Source organism: Sander vitreus, chromosome 20 (assembly GCF_031162955.1).
Source record: "Sander vitreus isolate 19-12246 chromosome 20, sanVit1, whole genome shotgun sequence".
NCBI classification, from domain to species: Eukaryota; Metazoa; Chordata; class Actinopteri; order Perciformes; family Percidae; genus Sander; species Sander vitreus.
In genome coordinates, this window is record NC_135874.1 from 12,786,941 (window position 1) to 12,804,243 (window position 17,303).

The 17,303-nt window shown below is 40.8% G+C and overlaps 1 protein-coding gene across 4 annotated transcripts; it reads left to right on the plus strand.

The window, feature by feature from the left end:
• Nucleotides 1-657: 657 nt before the first annotated feature.
• On the plus strand, nt 658-12,317 carry e2f2 (E2F transcription factor 2). Of its 4 annotated transcripts, XM_078277910.1 has the most exons (8): nt 664-749; nt 1,218-1,474; nt 8,044-8,143; nt 9,035-9,254; nt 9,694-9,855; nt 9,982-10,096; nt 10,221-10,419; nt 11,803-12,317. In XM_078277910.1, the coding sequence occupies exons 2-8, from the start codon at nt 1,274-1,276 to the stop codon at nt 12,075-12,077; spliced, it is 1,272 nt and encodes a 423-aa protein (XP_078134036.1). In that variant the 5' UTR covers nt 664-749; nt 1,218-1,273; the 3' UTR covers nt 12,078-12,317. The 4 variants fall into 4 exon arrangements, with proteins under 4 accessions (XP_078134033.1, XP_078134035.1, XP_078134034.1 ...); XM_078277907.1 differs by having other exon boundaries at nt 658-1,474; XM_078277909.1 differs by having other exon boundaries at nt 658-1,474; nt 11,818-12,317.
• The last annotated feature ends 4,986 nt before the right edge of the window (nt 12,318-17,303 follow it).

Here is a 17,303-nt window from a genome sequence, read left to right on the forward strand (position 1 = left end):
CATTTATATTTATCTAACATTTCACTTGAATTTCAACTGAAGTGTCTCTAAAGTTAGATAAAACAGTTCCACACTATTTGAAAAATATGCACTGTATCTGATTGTTCCACTTCTTTACTAAAGCTAGACCTAACCCATGATTAATCCTACACATTTTTAATAATTATCAAGTTCAATTTTCACATAGCACAATGCAATTTTGTGGATGCACCATTGCACCAAAGGGGAAATTCTAAATGTTTTGTACACTTTCCATAGAAATTGAATTGAAGGTTAGTGTACTGTGATGCAATATGTGGGTCAAATTGTTGCTCACCGTGGGCTGCGGTAACCATAATAAGTGTAATAACAACAACGTTATAACTCTCTTATTATATGTCTAATTATATGGACTAGACTCATTCTTATTTAAAATAATAAGTGGTTATTGTCTGCAACTCCAGCCTGGTAATAAAAGAACATTCTGTCCCGAAATTACGCTACTGTCCCTTTAAGAACACCAGCACCATCCTCGTACAACTGTTTTATGCAAATGTGACAAGCCGAACGTGCCGTGAGCCAATCAGAGGGGAGTTCTAACCGCGGGAGATCTAAATTTCGCGGGACCAAGTTTGGCGCTAAAAAAAGCTGTTCTTCCCCAGCTCTTGTCCTGTTGTATGGAGAGCGGAGCTTTGAGGTGGACGGACAGGAGTCACATACCGGTTCGGATTCTGCATCAGAGGGAGTCACAATAAATTGTCAATCTTAAGGTAGAACCTGATCTTAATAAGACCTGGTAGCCTTCTGGTACTGGACTTTAAAATACTGGTTGTTTGAAGTAGATTATTTATTTAACCAGAAGTTTTTCGTAACTTGTAACGTTAGGTTAAGTTTCCTCTGCACTTTGTTACGTTACCGGACAAAGGATAACATCACCGACTAGTCTGTTGTATTTACTGATGAACAATATTAGAAAATACCGCTGAATTGTCTGTTTAATCCATGTATTTTGCTTTTAATAGGCTGCTTTCAGCTGTATGAGTTGCTCTGTGCTCTTTTGTTATTATATTCGCCAGGGTGGAAATATATGTTCATACAAAGTCTATAGCAGCAGCAACTTGCTAATAACCGGGAACGAGTTAGCAGTGTATTGATCAGCTTTGCTAACGTTACCAGCTTGACAAATCCGGTTGGATTTAGTTTACATTTACTTAAGAAAATGATGCGGATGCCTAAAGGCGTCTCTCCGGCATCGGGTCGGCCAGTAGCGGGACTGCCTTGCCCTCAGCAGAAGATGAAGGTTTTGTCCACCGGAGGAGTGAAGACCGAGTTCTTCAACACCGGACTGTCCAGCCCGCCGATGAGCACGGTACCAGCCGGCTATTTCACCCAGATCTGCAACACCGCCGCGGCTGAACAAAGAGCCAACAGCCTGTATTCAACCCCCCACGGACCAGAGGCTAAACCCATCAGATCATCCTCCGGGCGCCTGCCGGTAAAGATTCAAATACACTACAAATACAAGCCTGCACTACAAATACACACGTTTTAATAACTAAATACAATGTGTGTCCTGTACAGTGAGTTATGTGGGCGGAATAATTCTTGATTTCCATCGGTATGCATGTGAAGCAGCGTTTGGGGCACATTCAAATATGTTTTGACGTGATAAGCCACAGAGGAGCCACTGTGACTGCTGCTGAATGTGTATGAATGGTGTGTGTCTCTTTGCTTGCCATGTTAAGTTGTGTGACATCTTTTCCCGCAGTCCAGCTGTAGTTAGACGAGACCAGACGCTGTGTGTGTGTGTGTGTGTGTGTGTGTGTGTGTGTGTGTGTGTGTGTGTGTGTGTGTGTGTGTGTGTGTGTGTGTGTGTGTGTGATGGTTTTGGTGAGGGGGGGTTGGTTGATAGTGTTTGGAGAGTGTTTGGGGCCCCTCGCTTGTGAAAAGGAAGGATGAGTGGCCTCCACAGTGGGAGATAGCTGGGGCAGCAGTGGTGGCGTTTACACTATCAAACAATGACCAGGCTGGTGGCAGACATTAATGTAAACACAGCATTACACTGTTCTATTAACCCTTTTGTGAACTAAAAATCAGCTTTAATTTGACAAGAAATGTTCCTAAGTCATTGGTAACACTCGGATTTTAAGAGCTTTCTTTGTGATTACACCCATATGACAGCTGCTTTAACTGCACCTGTCATTGAGACAATACAGGACCAGTGTAACCTGTTCATATCACTGTAGGAAGGAGGTGGAGGTCAGAGGTCATAACCAGACAATTGGTGTGTTTTCCTGAGAGCTGATGTGTGTATGCTCAGGTGAAAAGAGCTCTTAGACACACATCATTTTCGACTGTGTGATTTGTTCATGTAAAAAATAAATAAATATGTGAGCGGTATTCGTGCCATGTATAAACCGTAAATTTCCTATTCCTGAAGGATTATTTGAAAAGCTTTATGATCTGTGAGGACTGGATCGCACTCAGCAACGTATAAGTGCTCCACACCTGCTGTTGCTTGTTATATTTGGTCTTTTCTTTCTTGCCAGCAGCCTTGCAGTCTTTTCGAGTTAGTGAATTGCAGTAAGGCTAAAGGGGTTAGGGGTTAGAGTGTGTACAGGGTCTCCAAATCTCATGTTAACCCCCTGCCCTTGTAGCCTGTATTCACTAATAGGTCCTTCAAGAGGATTAGCTGGACATAAGTAAAGTGAGAAATAGGCTACCACCTGGCTTATTATCACATGCCAAGGTATGTATGTACTTTGATTCGTACATGTCAAGTTTTGGAATTCTCCATTTCGTTTACTGACTTAGAAATATGTTTCCCCCCTTTTTAATCCAACATTAAGACCAGTTCATGTGACCTATTATTGGTCTGGGCCTATAACTGGCCCAGACTAATAGTGTGTCTTGGATGTGGGGTCATAGGGTTTCTGACACATATACTGGAGAAGATGGTGACTTTTTGCTGATAGGGAGCCAGAGTGCTGAGTGTGTTTTCTCACTGATAATGGTGTAGTGCCATTCTTTCTCTCTGCCATACACACACACACACACACACACACACACACACACACACACACACACACATATAAGTTTGAATATATATATTCTGAATATATTGAATGAACCTTGAATATATTGAATGAACCTTGATAATATTGAATGCAAGTCTGAATATATTGAATGAATGTCTGCATATATTGAATGGACCTTGAATATATTGAATGAAAGTCAGAATATATTGAATGAACGTCAGTATATATTGAATGAAAGTTGAAATGGAATTTGACGTCATTGTCTGCCTCCATCTTGTGTTTTCGTTTACCTTACCAAAGTGTGACACTATGAGCGAATCAGCAAGAAATCTAGTGTCAGCAATTATGAGAAATGAAGAGATTATTAACACACAGGCGAATGCATGTACGGGCCAAAAAAACTGGTAACCGTATCCAGATTCCATTTCAACTTTCATTCAATATATTTAGACTTTCATTCAATATATTCTGACGTTCATTCAATATATTCAGACATTCATTCAATATATTCAAACTTTACATATATATAATAATTTCCTAAACAGCATGCCATTATATATATATATATATATATATATATATATATATACATACATACATACATACATACATACATACATGTGTTTAGATCACAATAGTGATTTGAAGAAAAGCAGGTATTCTTAGTTATCACACATGTCAAAGGTAACGCAGGACATCTCAGTTGAGGTGGAAAAGAGTAATATTGCAAAGCAGGTTTCAAAAGTCCCAAAGTCCCATGATTATGAAACTTCCTCAGGACATTTCAGTTAATTAGGTAAACTTCCAATTCTAGTGGGGAGAAGCACCTTAAAGTCTTACAAGCAAGTTATGCTATGACTATATAAGGGAAGGGGCTGAAACTTTTATCTTGTTCATGTCATAAATAAACATTAGTAGGCCTAATCCCTTTTGGTTCCCTTTTCTAAAGGAAGGATCTTAAAGCTTTTTCCCTCCCTCCTTCCTTCTACTCTGCATCAAAAACATTTAAGGTGATGATCTCAGAGCTTCCTCTTTCTAGTCTTTATTTTCATTGGAGAAAATGTGCATTTTTTTTTTACTTTTTTCTGGGTTTTCTGGGAGCGTTCTAGTCTCTGACACAGAACTGAATTTCTAAATTACCAACAGCTGCCCCTGCAGTGTTTTTAGGGTCACCCCACAAATTGTACGACATTTTGTCCACTCTCAATTCACTAAATACAGAAATTTAGATGAAGAACAAAACCGTATCCAAATTAAGCTAAGCTTCAGTTTTCAGCCACAGAGCATCACTGCTGCAGCTGGTATGGACTACAAATACATTCTCTGGTTTCATACAACCTGTTGACAAATGGTCTTCCTAGGTTGTCACTTTTTATTAGCTGTACGTGAAATAAAAATAGATGCAAGGATGCCATTATTTTATGTTTACAGGGAATAATAAATAAATGAATTATTTCAATTCATCGCTGTACTACTGAAGATAGTAGTGACAATAGAGTATGTGCTTGCTGACACAGCAGCTCCATTGCATGTTCAGTCATCAGCCTTATGTTTACAGGAAGTGTTGCTTCTTCATGTACAGCTTCATTTCCTTCAACTTAAACAACACTACCATCAACACTGTCTTTTTAGCTTCTTTTAAAAAAAAATGGGTAACAGGATGCTTGGCTCAGCATGAAAACCTGAGTTCCTTTAAATACAAACACATCTTTACAGTCATGCATAATCCCACGCTCAAAAGTTTACTTGTGAGAGGCATGTGCTTTTGAAACGTTAATGTTTGACTGAATGAAGTTAACTTTAGCTGCAGAGATCTTGTCTTTACTATTAATCATGCTAACTGTAGTAACAGGCAGTGGAAAAGTGACTGTCATGTGGATTTTAACCAGGGTGTGTAGACCGTTGATAATGTTTTGTCACTGTTTCCTTTCAGATTGATAGTGATGTAAATGTGTTACAGGATTCAGGCTTCGATCCCTCCAAAGTCCAGTGAAGCCCTTTCTCTCTATGACGGCTACTTTCGTTTGAATCTCGAAGATAAATTAATTTGTAATTGTGCAACCAACCACATTTACTACAGCCAAATGGCAGTCTGGCACACTAGATGCATCTGCATAATGTCCACCAGAAACAATGTCCCACTTATTCCCTGCTTATGTCACATGTGCATGCTTCCAGATTTTCAGGAAGTGTGCGCTATCTGCCAAAACTGCATTAGCATTGTCTTTAGCTTCATGAATTACTCTTTCTGCTTTGCGGAAAAAACAAACCTCTTTTATGTAACTTCCAGTGTCTTGAATCACCTTGTGGTTCAAGAGATTCTTCTCGGAGCCCCTCTGGTGAGCCCCCATTCAGACTGATGACATTCAGGTGTGACATTGGCCACATTTCCAACTGTATACACTGACCAAAAACATCTCTCTGCTTCTCTATTCCCTCTCACTCACCTTGTTTTACCCCGGCCTCAGGCCAGCGCTGATGTTCTCAATAAGGGGAGTTTTGCATTTCAAAGGAGCCTGCTCTCCCCCCTCTCTCTCCACCACCAACCCAAATTGGCAGGTCCAGATAATTATTTTTTTTTACCTCTTGAGAGCAATGTTGACAATCTCATCAGCAATGTAGGCATTGCTTTTCTTTTGACTTTCCAAGGGTGTGGTAGTGAGGGATTTGTGTACAGAGGAGTAGACATTTGCAGGCATAATGTAACTTGCCCTGGGCTTGGATGGAATCTGAGTCCCATGCAGCCTGACAGACCAGGTTTGTTGGTTTGAAGAGAGGCCCAAGCAGAAGTCGTTCACGTGACTGTGACTTTGTGTGTGAAAAGCCGCTGTTGGGATTTCACCAATGAATCAGCTAATGAATGAACAGCAAACAGAAGAAGCCACATGTGGTGCTTTGGATGTAACTGGGCAGGCGAGTCTTTGAGATAACTAGCTAATAGGAGTGTACTTGGCTCAGGCTTTTGCCATTTCCTCTCACAGCAATTGGCCTACACAGTGGCTTGCTGCACATGCGTGTCCTGATGTGTCTCAAGCAGCATGCCTGTGTGCTTGCCTATAAATCGACTTTCCACCACGTGAAACGGTGTTTGCGTAATATGGTTGACTCACCAGAGAAATCCCTCATGCAAATAAGGGAGCACCCAAGCCCCCACCCTCACCCATACAGCTGCAGGGTGAAACCGTTGGTTCTCCTCTTACAACATGTCACCACTCCTGTGACTGAAATTATAGACATACAAGCCTGAAAAATGTAGACATGGTGCAGCTTGATCTGTACATTTAGATCATGGAAGTTATAAAGCTGAAACTAATTATAATGTCAAGGCTACTCATTTTATACAGTACTTATGCTGGGACTGAATGAATTGGACAATCAAGTAAAACCAGACAGACTTTCTCTCCGTTGTGACTACAGCTGTCACTGCTTGTAGACACTCTAACCAGTATCTCATTCCTCTCTGTGACCCCTGGTGTTTGGTAGCTACTGTCAGGACTCTGAGCTAACAAAAACACAGTTTTTAATCTCATAAATAAATGCTAACAATCACCATTTGGTTCAGAGTAGCTAGTCACTCTCTGCCCTGACCTGTGTATTTCTCTGTCCTACTGAAGTTACTGTATGGCCGCCTGCAGGCTGTAGGGATTACAAGCTACCCCGCCAGCAACACACACATTTGCTGTGCTGTTCCAGATGTCGCCAGTCAACAGGTGGACATGTCATGGAGCACACTGGGACAATAGCAGCCTTCATTATCCCTAAACTCAGACAGGCTCATCCCCACATGGTCAAGTCAATTCAGCACTTTTTCTGTCTCAGAAAAAGTCAGTTGCCTAAGCCTATTAGCTAAAGCACTGTGGTGACAAAAAGGGATTACTGTTGCCAAGTATTTGTGAAGAGACATGGAGGAATGGTGAGTTTGTGAGACAATACAGAGCTGAAAGGATAAGAGAGGACACATAAATGAGTGAGGTGAGGTCCTAACCAGATGTAGTAAAGTACCCAGCAGCCTTGCTGAAAGCCCACACCTCGTTAGCTCAGTCACCAGAGTGTTTTGTGTGGGCGCACTGTGTGATGAGGGGAATAAAGCAGATTGACTGCAAACTTTCTTGTCCCTCATATTGTAGTTAGAAATTAACTGGCAGGAATTTTGCATGTTAGGGTGTTGCCACTTTGCACAACTTGTCCTTTTTCAGACAGTTGGTCATTTCTCAATCCTGGGAGGCTTGGTTCATGCGACTTTCACTTTTGTTGTTGGGCCTATGTAGGTCATTGAAAAAAAATGTGGTCACATGAAGATATTTAATATTTATTGGTGTAAAGGTTGTGTGTGTGTGTGCTTTAGATTGATGCTGCAGGTCTTAGTGTATGATGTATTACAGTTATAGTCAAGTAAGTGTGTGTGTGTGTGTGTGTGCTTTAGATTGATGCTGCAGGTCTTAGTGTATGATGTATTACAGTTATAGTCAAGTAAGTGTGTGTGTGTGGCTGTGGTGGAAAGGGAACATAGAGCGGCTTGGGAGGGGGAGGAGAGGTCATTGAGTTATTCCAGGGATTTCCTTGCCATTTGCAAGCAGTGGGTTGAAAGACGATCACCCCCTTTCCCTATACCCCCCACACACGCACACACACACACACACACACACACACACACACACACACACACACACGACCCCCTTAAAGTGCTTGGGAAAGTGTGACGGGTGCTTTGTTCCTGCACTTGAGGGCTGCTGGCACATTTGCAACAGTTTTCAACAACCCCCTTATTTAGCACTTTTACCAGCATTGATGTCACTGTTTCATGGATTGGCTGGACGTGCCCTACACACTTCATTATCATGATTTAACATTTAACTTGTCAAGTAGGATGAAAGATTTCCAGCAGACTATAGAATTCAAATGGGGAATATGTGCACAAACTATATTCTTATGGTGACAAAATGATTATGTCATAGTGAACACTGCAACTATAAAAAAAATTCTTTTTCTTTTTTAACTCATGTACATGAACTTTTTTTCTCTCCAGGCTAAAAGGAAACTGGATCTGGAGGACCCTCTTTACCTGCCAGAATTCCGCACACCAAAAGGCAAATGCGGCATCGCAGCCAGGATACCAAGTCCAAGGAGTGAGTACACCCACTACAGATCAGAGTGTAGACAGATGTGAGAGTTGTGGTGTATTGCAGTGTGTTTTGTGTCTAGATGATTGAGATTCACCAATTCTAGTAGTGGTATATATGCTGATAACATCTCTGTAGTGCTTCTATTCAAGTCAAATAAGGTTTACAGTACAAAAAGGGAGAAAGAGACACCCTCCACTGGGAGCAGAAAGCACAATAGGAACACTTAAACAGGAACATTGTGATTTAAAAAAATGAACAGAATGTTGTAACATTAGTAGATTATGGTAGAGTTATAATAATTATAAAGACAAGCTGTATAAAAAGACCAATAAAATGCTGTCAGTACAAAAAGATACGCCTCACGAAGTTGTATAATTACATTTCTTCACAAAGGGGGCAGGTAGGGGAGGGGAGGGGAGGGTTTGGATGTTAGGGTAAGTGGACGGAGCAGTTGTATGGGGTACATGGTCACAGGGGGTTGGGTAGCTTAAAAGAGGGAGGAGGCCCAGCTCTTCGGACCAGTCAGGGAGAAGAGCAGCACAGGAGCCTTAGGAACTAAATATAAAAAAGTCAAATTATTAAATCAGTAACAGATTAAAAGGTGATGGCTTGTTTGAGATGTAATTTTTGCACACAAATGGTCAACATGTGAGAGACAGTGGCAGATCAGAAATGCATAGAGCAGACAGTAGCATTAATTAATGAATTTGTCTGTTTCAAATATCATGTACAATACTTTTAAAGACAAAGGGTGTGCTTTGGGGTAATAGAGATATACTGTGAGGTGGTATCTGTGGTGTGAAGATTGTTTAAATATCCACATATCTTTGTCTGTTGGTCCTGCTTTCTAACTGTTCCCCTTCTCCATATGCTTGTCTGTATCTTTGCTCTCAGCTCCAAAGTCTCCAGGTGAGCGGACACGCTACGACACGTCCTTGGGCTTGCTGACCAAGAAATTTGTGGGTCTGATCGCGGAGTCTCCTGATGGAGTCCTTGACCTGAACTGGGCCACTGAGGTTCTGGAGGTCCAGAAGAGACGCATCTATGACATCACCAACGTCCTGGAGGGAGTCCAGCTTATCCGAAAGAAGTCCAAGAACAACATCCAGTGGCTGTAATTGAAAAGTGTTCCTAATATTTTGACCACCTGATACACAGATATATTAGAATATATATATTAAAACTAATCCAGTACACCATAGACTACAGCTACAACAGTTATCACAGAGTGAATCAACACGTTTTACACAGTCTCAACAAAAAATGAAAATACATTTCAAAAGGTTGTGTTTATTAAGAAAAGCTGTTTTGTTGGACTACAACTCAGTGTTTTTATCCCTGCTTATCCTTAGCTTATCTGCCTCCTAGTGGATGTTAGGGGGCACTGCAAAATATCTAGACAACATTGAACAACCTCCACTGAACCATGTAGACTGCTTATTATCTATACATTGTGTGTCTTTGTTTTTGAGATGTTATGACACCTACAATTTGTACTGCAATCAGATCATCACACGTTTTGTTTATTTATATGTTCATGTGTGTTCTCGTAGGGTTGGAGATGTATTTGAGGGTGGTGCAGGCGGAGGAGAGAAGGCTTGCACCCTGAGGAAAGAGCTTGGAGACCTGGAGAGAGTAGAGAGATCTCTGGATGAATTGATCCACTCCAGCACCACACAGCTCAAACAACTCACCGAATATGAAGATAATAAGAGATATCCTTTACATCCAGCTGTGTGCGTGTGTCTACATCGTACTCTGGTGGTCTTCTGGGTTTGGTTATACATGCAAATATCCACTTAATTTCTGCTGCTGTTATCACCCTTGACCACACACTGTACATTGGGCTATGTGACATATCAGGACATCCGCTCCATCGGCAGTCTCCGAGACCAGACAGTCATTGCCGTCAAGGCCCCTGCTGACACCAAACTGGAGGTGCCAGACACGGCAGGGGTAAGAAAACAGATTTCATTTGATTGTTGGTAAAAACTCTCCAAAAGACAAATAGAATACATTTAATGAAACTATGATCACTGTATATGTGTATTAAAAAAATATTTTCTTTTTGTCCTTACAGCAGGGGTCATTACAGATCTATTTAAAGAGTAAGAATGGCCCCATTGAAGTCTATCTGTGTCCAGAGGAGGGTCTCGAAGATGCTAGCCCAGTGAAAAGCGCTGTCACCCCTAAAAAGGAGTTCCCTCAACCACTCGGCCCTCCAACTACAACCCCAATGGGGCCACCAAGCTACAGCATCAAAGAGGAGCCTGTTGAATGTAAGCTGAGTTTTCTGTAGAGTCATGACCAGTACAGTAGGATTCTGTCTTAATTCTCACACTGGGAGCTAATTGGTTGATGAGTCACCTTATTCCAACAATAGGTGGTGTGTAAGGCCCTGATTGCACTCATGCACTGGTGTTGGGTAGCTGCTTTTGCTTTTTGGAAGCAGCCTTCTGTAGCTAGCCTGGCTCTGTCCAAAGTGAACAAATATACCGTAACTATTTCTTGAAACACAACCGTTCATCTCCTGGTAACAACAAGACAGAGAAATGACTGCACCCGTGACTACATTAGCCGCTACAAGCATAACACACATGAATCTGAGTAAATCGGTTGACACAGTTGGTAATGTAGGAGCCAGGTTTTGACAAGGAAGGAGAATACGTGAAATAAAAAAGACGATATCTCTGGTTCTGCTGCATCGATTTTGATCCTTTGTCCATTGTAAGTCTGACAATATTATAGTATTGCAATGCTACATCAGTGGAGTACTATTTTGATATTTGATAAGTATTAATTAGTGAACTTTATAGGCATTAATAGGTGTATTTTTGAACTTCCAGTCTTAATGCTAAGCCCTCTGGCTCTAGCTCCATACTTAATGCACAAACATGGGGGATGTATCAATGTTCACATCGAACTCCCATCTAAACTAGAGATGGCCCGATACCATTTTTTGCTTCCCAATACCGATTCCGATACCTGAACTTGCGTATCGGCCGATACCGAGTCCCGCTCCGATACCAGTGTGTCATATATTTTATAATGTTTTAACAACTGTATACTACTATCCCTGTATGGATGTGATATTATTTCTATCTTTGTTGTCGGTCTAGCTCAGCTTAAACTCTTTGTGAAACATGAACAAACACAAACGATGAGTGCCACAGAACGTTCTTTTATTATGCAGTTTGACAGTCAGTTATAACGGAAAAAGAACATAAATAAACTACTTTAACGTAGATTTTCTTTAGGGCTTTATTACGTGGTATCGGATTGGTGCATAAACTCCAGTACTTCCCGATACCAGCATTTTAGGCAGCATCGGAGCTGAACATCTCTAATCTAAACTATTCTCTTAACATTCTCAATCAGTGATACACAGTACAGTTAATATTAGATTGAAAACCCACTACTAAATAGAGAGCTTTTTACAATTATGGCTAATAATAGCAAAAAAGTTAAGATACATTGCTAAGATTACTCAATATATAAAAGGAATACAAATCACAAGGATGAAGTTAAAAAAATAAAACGTGTAGAAGGAGGGACAAAAAGGCAAAAGCTAAAATAAATGAAATTCATGACAAATGTAAGAATTCAAGACACATTTCAGGCTAAAAAGATGAACCTATTTTCTGTCCTCTTCTTAATCACAGCCAACATGTCTACAGCAGCTCCCGCCACCTCCTCAGCTGAAGCCTCCAATTCCGCGCTGCTGGACGTCGAGCGTCTGTTGGGTTTGCCCCCCAGCCTGCTCCAGATCACAGAGGACCAGCTTCCTTGCACCTCATTCGCCCCAGACCCCAACACCCCCTTTGTGAGTTTCTCACCGCCTCTGGACCACGACGATTACCTCTGGAGCCTGGAGGATGGCGAGGGAGTGTCAGATTTCTTCGACACCTATGATCTTGGAGAACTGTTGAAGAGCTGAGATGTAGATGGGATGGGGGGAATTTGGGGAGATTCGTGGGAAATATTTAATTGAATGCCTTCTCGAGGTCAGAAATATTACACTATGAAGCCATCACTATTTGTTTTTAACTTGCCTGTTTTAATTCCAATGATTCCAAAGGAGGAGTTACCTTACCCCCTTTGTTTATTTTAATAAAGTAAAAATAATTTGTACATATTATTGTAAAAAATGATCAGACTGGAAGGTTGGGTGAGGCTGGGATTGTAATCTCCAACCATCAGGAAACACTGTTTAAAAAGCAGGGATTGTTTTGGATTTTTGGTCACATTTTCAGATTGCGCTACAAAGATAAAACTTTTAACAACATAACATACAAGACAGGAGTTATTATGCATATCACATCACCCAGCAACAAAATCTGATGCACTTGATTATCAGGCGGAGTTTACAGTGTGACAACTCAGGAATTAGTTTTCTTCATTGTTTCCAAAGTCTTAATGTTGTGTGCCACTCTTTGGCCCGTAGGGGGCAGCCTTGTATTATGTTAGCTTTAACTGCCATGCAGCTTTACATCATTCAATCACTGGATAAGAGAAAGGTAAAGCCATCAAGAACCATACACAGGGTGTGTTTTTGAAGAGTCTATCTACCTTTACACTGACCAAATTAAGCTGTGAATAATACCGGTCTGTAGATCCACAAGCATCTACAGCTTGGACACACAGTATTGTGTGAAATCGGATTTTCAAGGTGCTCATGTTGCTTCTGTCTGATCAGGTTTGCTCTCTCCTGCCTTGGGCTTTATGTCGGGCCTTGTTTGCTGCTGCAGTATGTGCCAAAATGTGAAAGGCAGCTTTTGAAACCCAATAGTGGGCCCAGATCCAGAGTTAATGACTGATAATGGGTACTTTGTGAACACATGCAATCTCTGACAGAGCAAGAGGGTCACACTCACTCTTGTTGGTTTGGCAGCTTTATTTCAAATCCAGGTGCTCCTCTATTGATAAGAGTTTGCTGAATTTAATAGAATATTTTTTTGATTTAGTAGTGTGAAACTACTATTGTATTTCTGAGGAAATGACCCAAAATAAATTAAAATGCAGCATCTGTGTTGCAGGTGTGGTAAATAGGGGTTAATTGATGTAATTAAGGTTTAATTAGAGTAGCGATTTGCATTTCCTCTGGTTCAGAAATGAATGAAGTCTGTTGATCTAGCAGCAAAAGAAACAAGAAGGAATTTATATCTTTACTGTTAAAATTTCAAGCCCATGAATGTTTTCTCACATGTGGTGGTGTATCTCTTTAAAATGTCAGACATGCACCCGCCAGCTGTGACTTTTATCTGTTAAAAGTTTTTTTTCTAAGCGTTCTAGACATTTGGAAATTTGAATTTCATGCTGACGTATTTTTGGCTTTCCCTCTCCACTGCTGCAGAGATAAGCTAACTGTCCTGTCCTAACAAAACTTGAAAATGTGTGTTTGTGTGTGAATTTGACAGTTTGGGAAATGGGTGTCATGGTGTGTTTTTACAATGTAGATTAGAGGATGTAAATTCAGAAATTGTAGTTTTTTTTTATGAGCATTATTTTTCTGGTAATTGTACATAATTTGTTTTGTATTTATACCTATTTTTTCTGAATTCTTTGAAGGTTGATACTTGCCTTTTTACAAAAAGGCACAATTGTTTTTGTATGACATGCGGCACTTAATATTTTGTAATATTGTGTGGTCTGTTTGAAATGATGAAATAAATACTGAAGCCATTGTTTACACTTGGAACTGTGCTCCAGTTTTATTTTACTCACTTGTCATGTCAGGAACCTGTAGTTTCTGTAGAAATGTTTTAATGTAGTTTATCCCAGCAAACATTTTTCCAACAAAACTGCAGTGGAAATACATCTAATCTTCATGCATCATTGCTTTTAATTTGTTTTTCTCCAAGCCTTTGCAATAATTCCTTAATATGACCTGACTCTTGCTGAAAAATTTAACAAACATGCAGGATTTCATCTTCAAAATGTATACTACTAGGAACCTGGAGAGTCAAATCAAAATATGGAGTATTTTCTGTCTAAAACCAGCAAGTGTCCACTGAGAATATTGACCTAATAAAAAGTGACATTCCCAGAGGAGAGATAGTAGGTTGACATGAAAAGCGACAATAACATTGAATAAGCTATAAACACATTCAGACAGGTAGACAAAAACCACCCGTCATTCTTTGTGAGTTTGTTGCTATGGTAACAAGCTTACAAAAGGGAGCGGACACCCCAAGAGGTTAAAGTTCAGTAGGTCACTGGAATAGTACTAATGAGTTCAGGGGGGGGGAAGACATTTGCAAGGAGATACATCACACATTTACTAGGAAATCTATAGATTTGTTTATGTTAAATATTACACACAAGCGGAGGGTACATTGGTCACTGGCTGCTCTTTGGGAATGACCATCTAAGATCATATCTCCTTTCCCAAATGCTCTGGGGGAGAAAAAAAAAGGAGCTCAATGTGCAAGCTCAGCTCTTCCTGAAGTAATTTAATATAGAACATAAAGGTTATGGCATAAAACCATGGCGAACTGTAGTGTATTACAACAGAAAACAAATGTATGGTCGCCAACACAGCTCAAGTGAGGAGTAAAAAGAAGTTGAGCTTGTCCCTACCTTTTTTTTTTTTAAGATTGTTTTTTGGGCTTCTCTGCCTTTAATTATGACAGGACAGTTAGGTGAGAAAGGGGGAAGACATGCAAGAAATTGTCACAGGTCAGATTTGAACCCTGGACATCTGCATAGAGAAATAAACCTCTCAGGATATGCTCTACCACTGAGCCAAACCAGCCACATGCCAATCCTGTTTTTAACTCTCACAAAGAATGTCTGTCTTTTCATGCACCAATTTTCTGCAAACTCTTGTGCCCGTTTGCTTCTGAACCAACACCAGGTGTCTATTAGAGCTAAGTGTCTATTAACAGATGTAGATGTTGCGCACAATAGCTTGTGTGTTTAACAAGAGGCGATAAACTGAAATGTCAGACGCCACGTACACATATTGCCTTTGCCTGTATGGTTTACATGCTATCTAAACAGCAGACCACCTCCTTCTGTCACATTGCACCTTGAGACCAATTGCTGTGACAACAAGGGGGTAAAGGAAATATTATTAGCCAAATGCTTAAATTGCCAAAACCTAAATACCCTCTTTGTGTGCAGGCAAGTGACAGCTCATCAATGAGCAGCAACAGCCTGAGGCCAAAACGTTGCATATCATTGTTTAGAGCCACAGCCGCTTTAGGGACACACAGTGTTAGTATTATTTTCATTATGGGCGGTAGCTTTTTAGTGACTATGGTTGGTGTGTTTAATGCCACACACAATCTTATTTAGAGCTACTGAAAGCCTTGAACTGACTCTGGCACAAAAAAAATTGCTATAGATGTTTGAACAGATTGTGTTTGACTTCAACTTCTTGCAATGTTTCTATCCTGGGAGGTATAAAGGCAGTATTAATGTAATGATCAATGTAACAGAAATGAAATGGGTGAATGGAAGTTACAGGTATTCAAAAAGAAGGAGGAATAGTTCAAGGAAAAGTGAATTTAATTGTTTCTCAGACTTCCTTGTTAATGTCTCGAATGACACTGACGTGATTTTTACTGCATTTATAATTATTAATCACAAACAAGTTTGACTACCTTTTACCAGTCTGGAAAAGTTTTTGTTGCAATACCAACTGTGATGACAGGCATGCTGGAGAGTGTGTCCGTCTGAGGGTGTGGTTGCTGCGCAGGTATGTTGCCAGCTGCCATGTCACAGAGGACATGCAGGATTCTGATGATTAGGTCAGATGTGACGTATTTTTCAAAGCAGAAGCTGTCACAAAGTGTCGCAGCTCTTTTTGTCACAGAGGTGTTTCCCAGTACTTCTTCATAGTGCAGTTTTGCAGGTTCTTGAACAGATTGTTTACAGTAAGGGCCCTGCCCCGTACAAGACACATCATATGCTTATTCCAGTGGGAAAGTGTGTTAAACAATAAATCAAAACCCCTCTCTCTCTTTTACTCTCTACAATCCTCCCATTTCCAGTCATCCGTGTCAACCAGAAGAGGGGGTATTTTACGGTAAGCCTGGGCCTCCTGGCTTGACAGGGGTAGTAAATTGATAGCAGGACTAGTGGAGCTGAGTCAACAAGCAGAGTGGAGAGGGAGAGGGAGATTTTTCGGGGGGAGGTTGGAGGACCCTGTGCTGCAACTCCACTGGAAATCCTGGCAGCTGTAATCTTTACTGGAAGATGCCACTATGACCTCTGTGCTGCTGCGTGAGTGTGTCAGAGAGGGAGAAAAGCTGCATTTTGTGTACCTCACTTCCTCACAGCCAAAGTGAGAAAGGGTGTAAAGAATATAAGAAAGAAAGCCCTTGTTGATATAAGTAAAGAGGGAAATTACCATTAGCAGTATGAGATAGTGTGTTGATATGGAAAATGACAATGAATAGGTATGTGGTGTTAAGGAAGGAAAAGGGTGGAGACAAGGAGGGAAAACATTAAGTGAGTCACTCCAGTTTGTGTACTCCGACAATGAAGTTTCTGTCTTATCTTTCTCTCCTTTCCTCTGTCATCCCACCTCCCTGTGCTGAGCATCTTCCCCTCCCTCACTCCCTCTACCTTCCAAAACTATTTTCCTCTGTTAATTTCCCATTTTTCCTCTTCCCCCCTCCCTGTCCTTGGACTTGTGTTCTCTGCTATGCTAGTGCATTGCCTGAACAGACCGGTTTGCTCATTTTTACAATAGGACCCAGGCTGGAAGGCTGGCAGACGCACAAAGGCTCTGCTTCTTTACAAGGGGCTGCAAAGAAACTGAAGGAGGGTATTGTTGGGACACAGCAAGCCTCTGCATTACATCAGCCCAGACATCCATGCAAAAAATGTGTGCATGCAAAATGAGCGTACAGACACACATATGTTGCACATATATTATAACAATAGACACCTACATGTACCCATGCAAACTGTTTTTATACTCTTTTCTCTTTCCCTCTGATGTTCTCTCACATAGACACATGTGTGCAACAGAAACAATAAGTGAATGAGGCCCTGGTAAACTGGGTCAGCAAACCTATTTATGTGGCTCTGCATTGTTTGGAGTTTGTCGCGTGCCCTCACTTCCTTACAAGAGTGGGCATTTTTTCTTAATGATTAATAGGTTAAAGAGAGTTTTCCAGCTTTCCCCCTGGAGACTTTAGTGCACATTTTG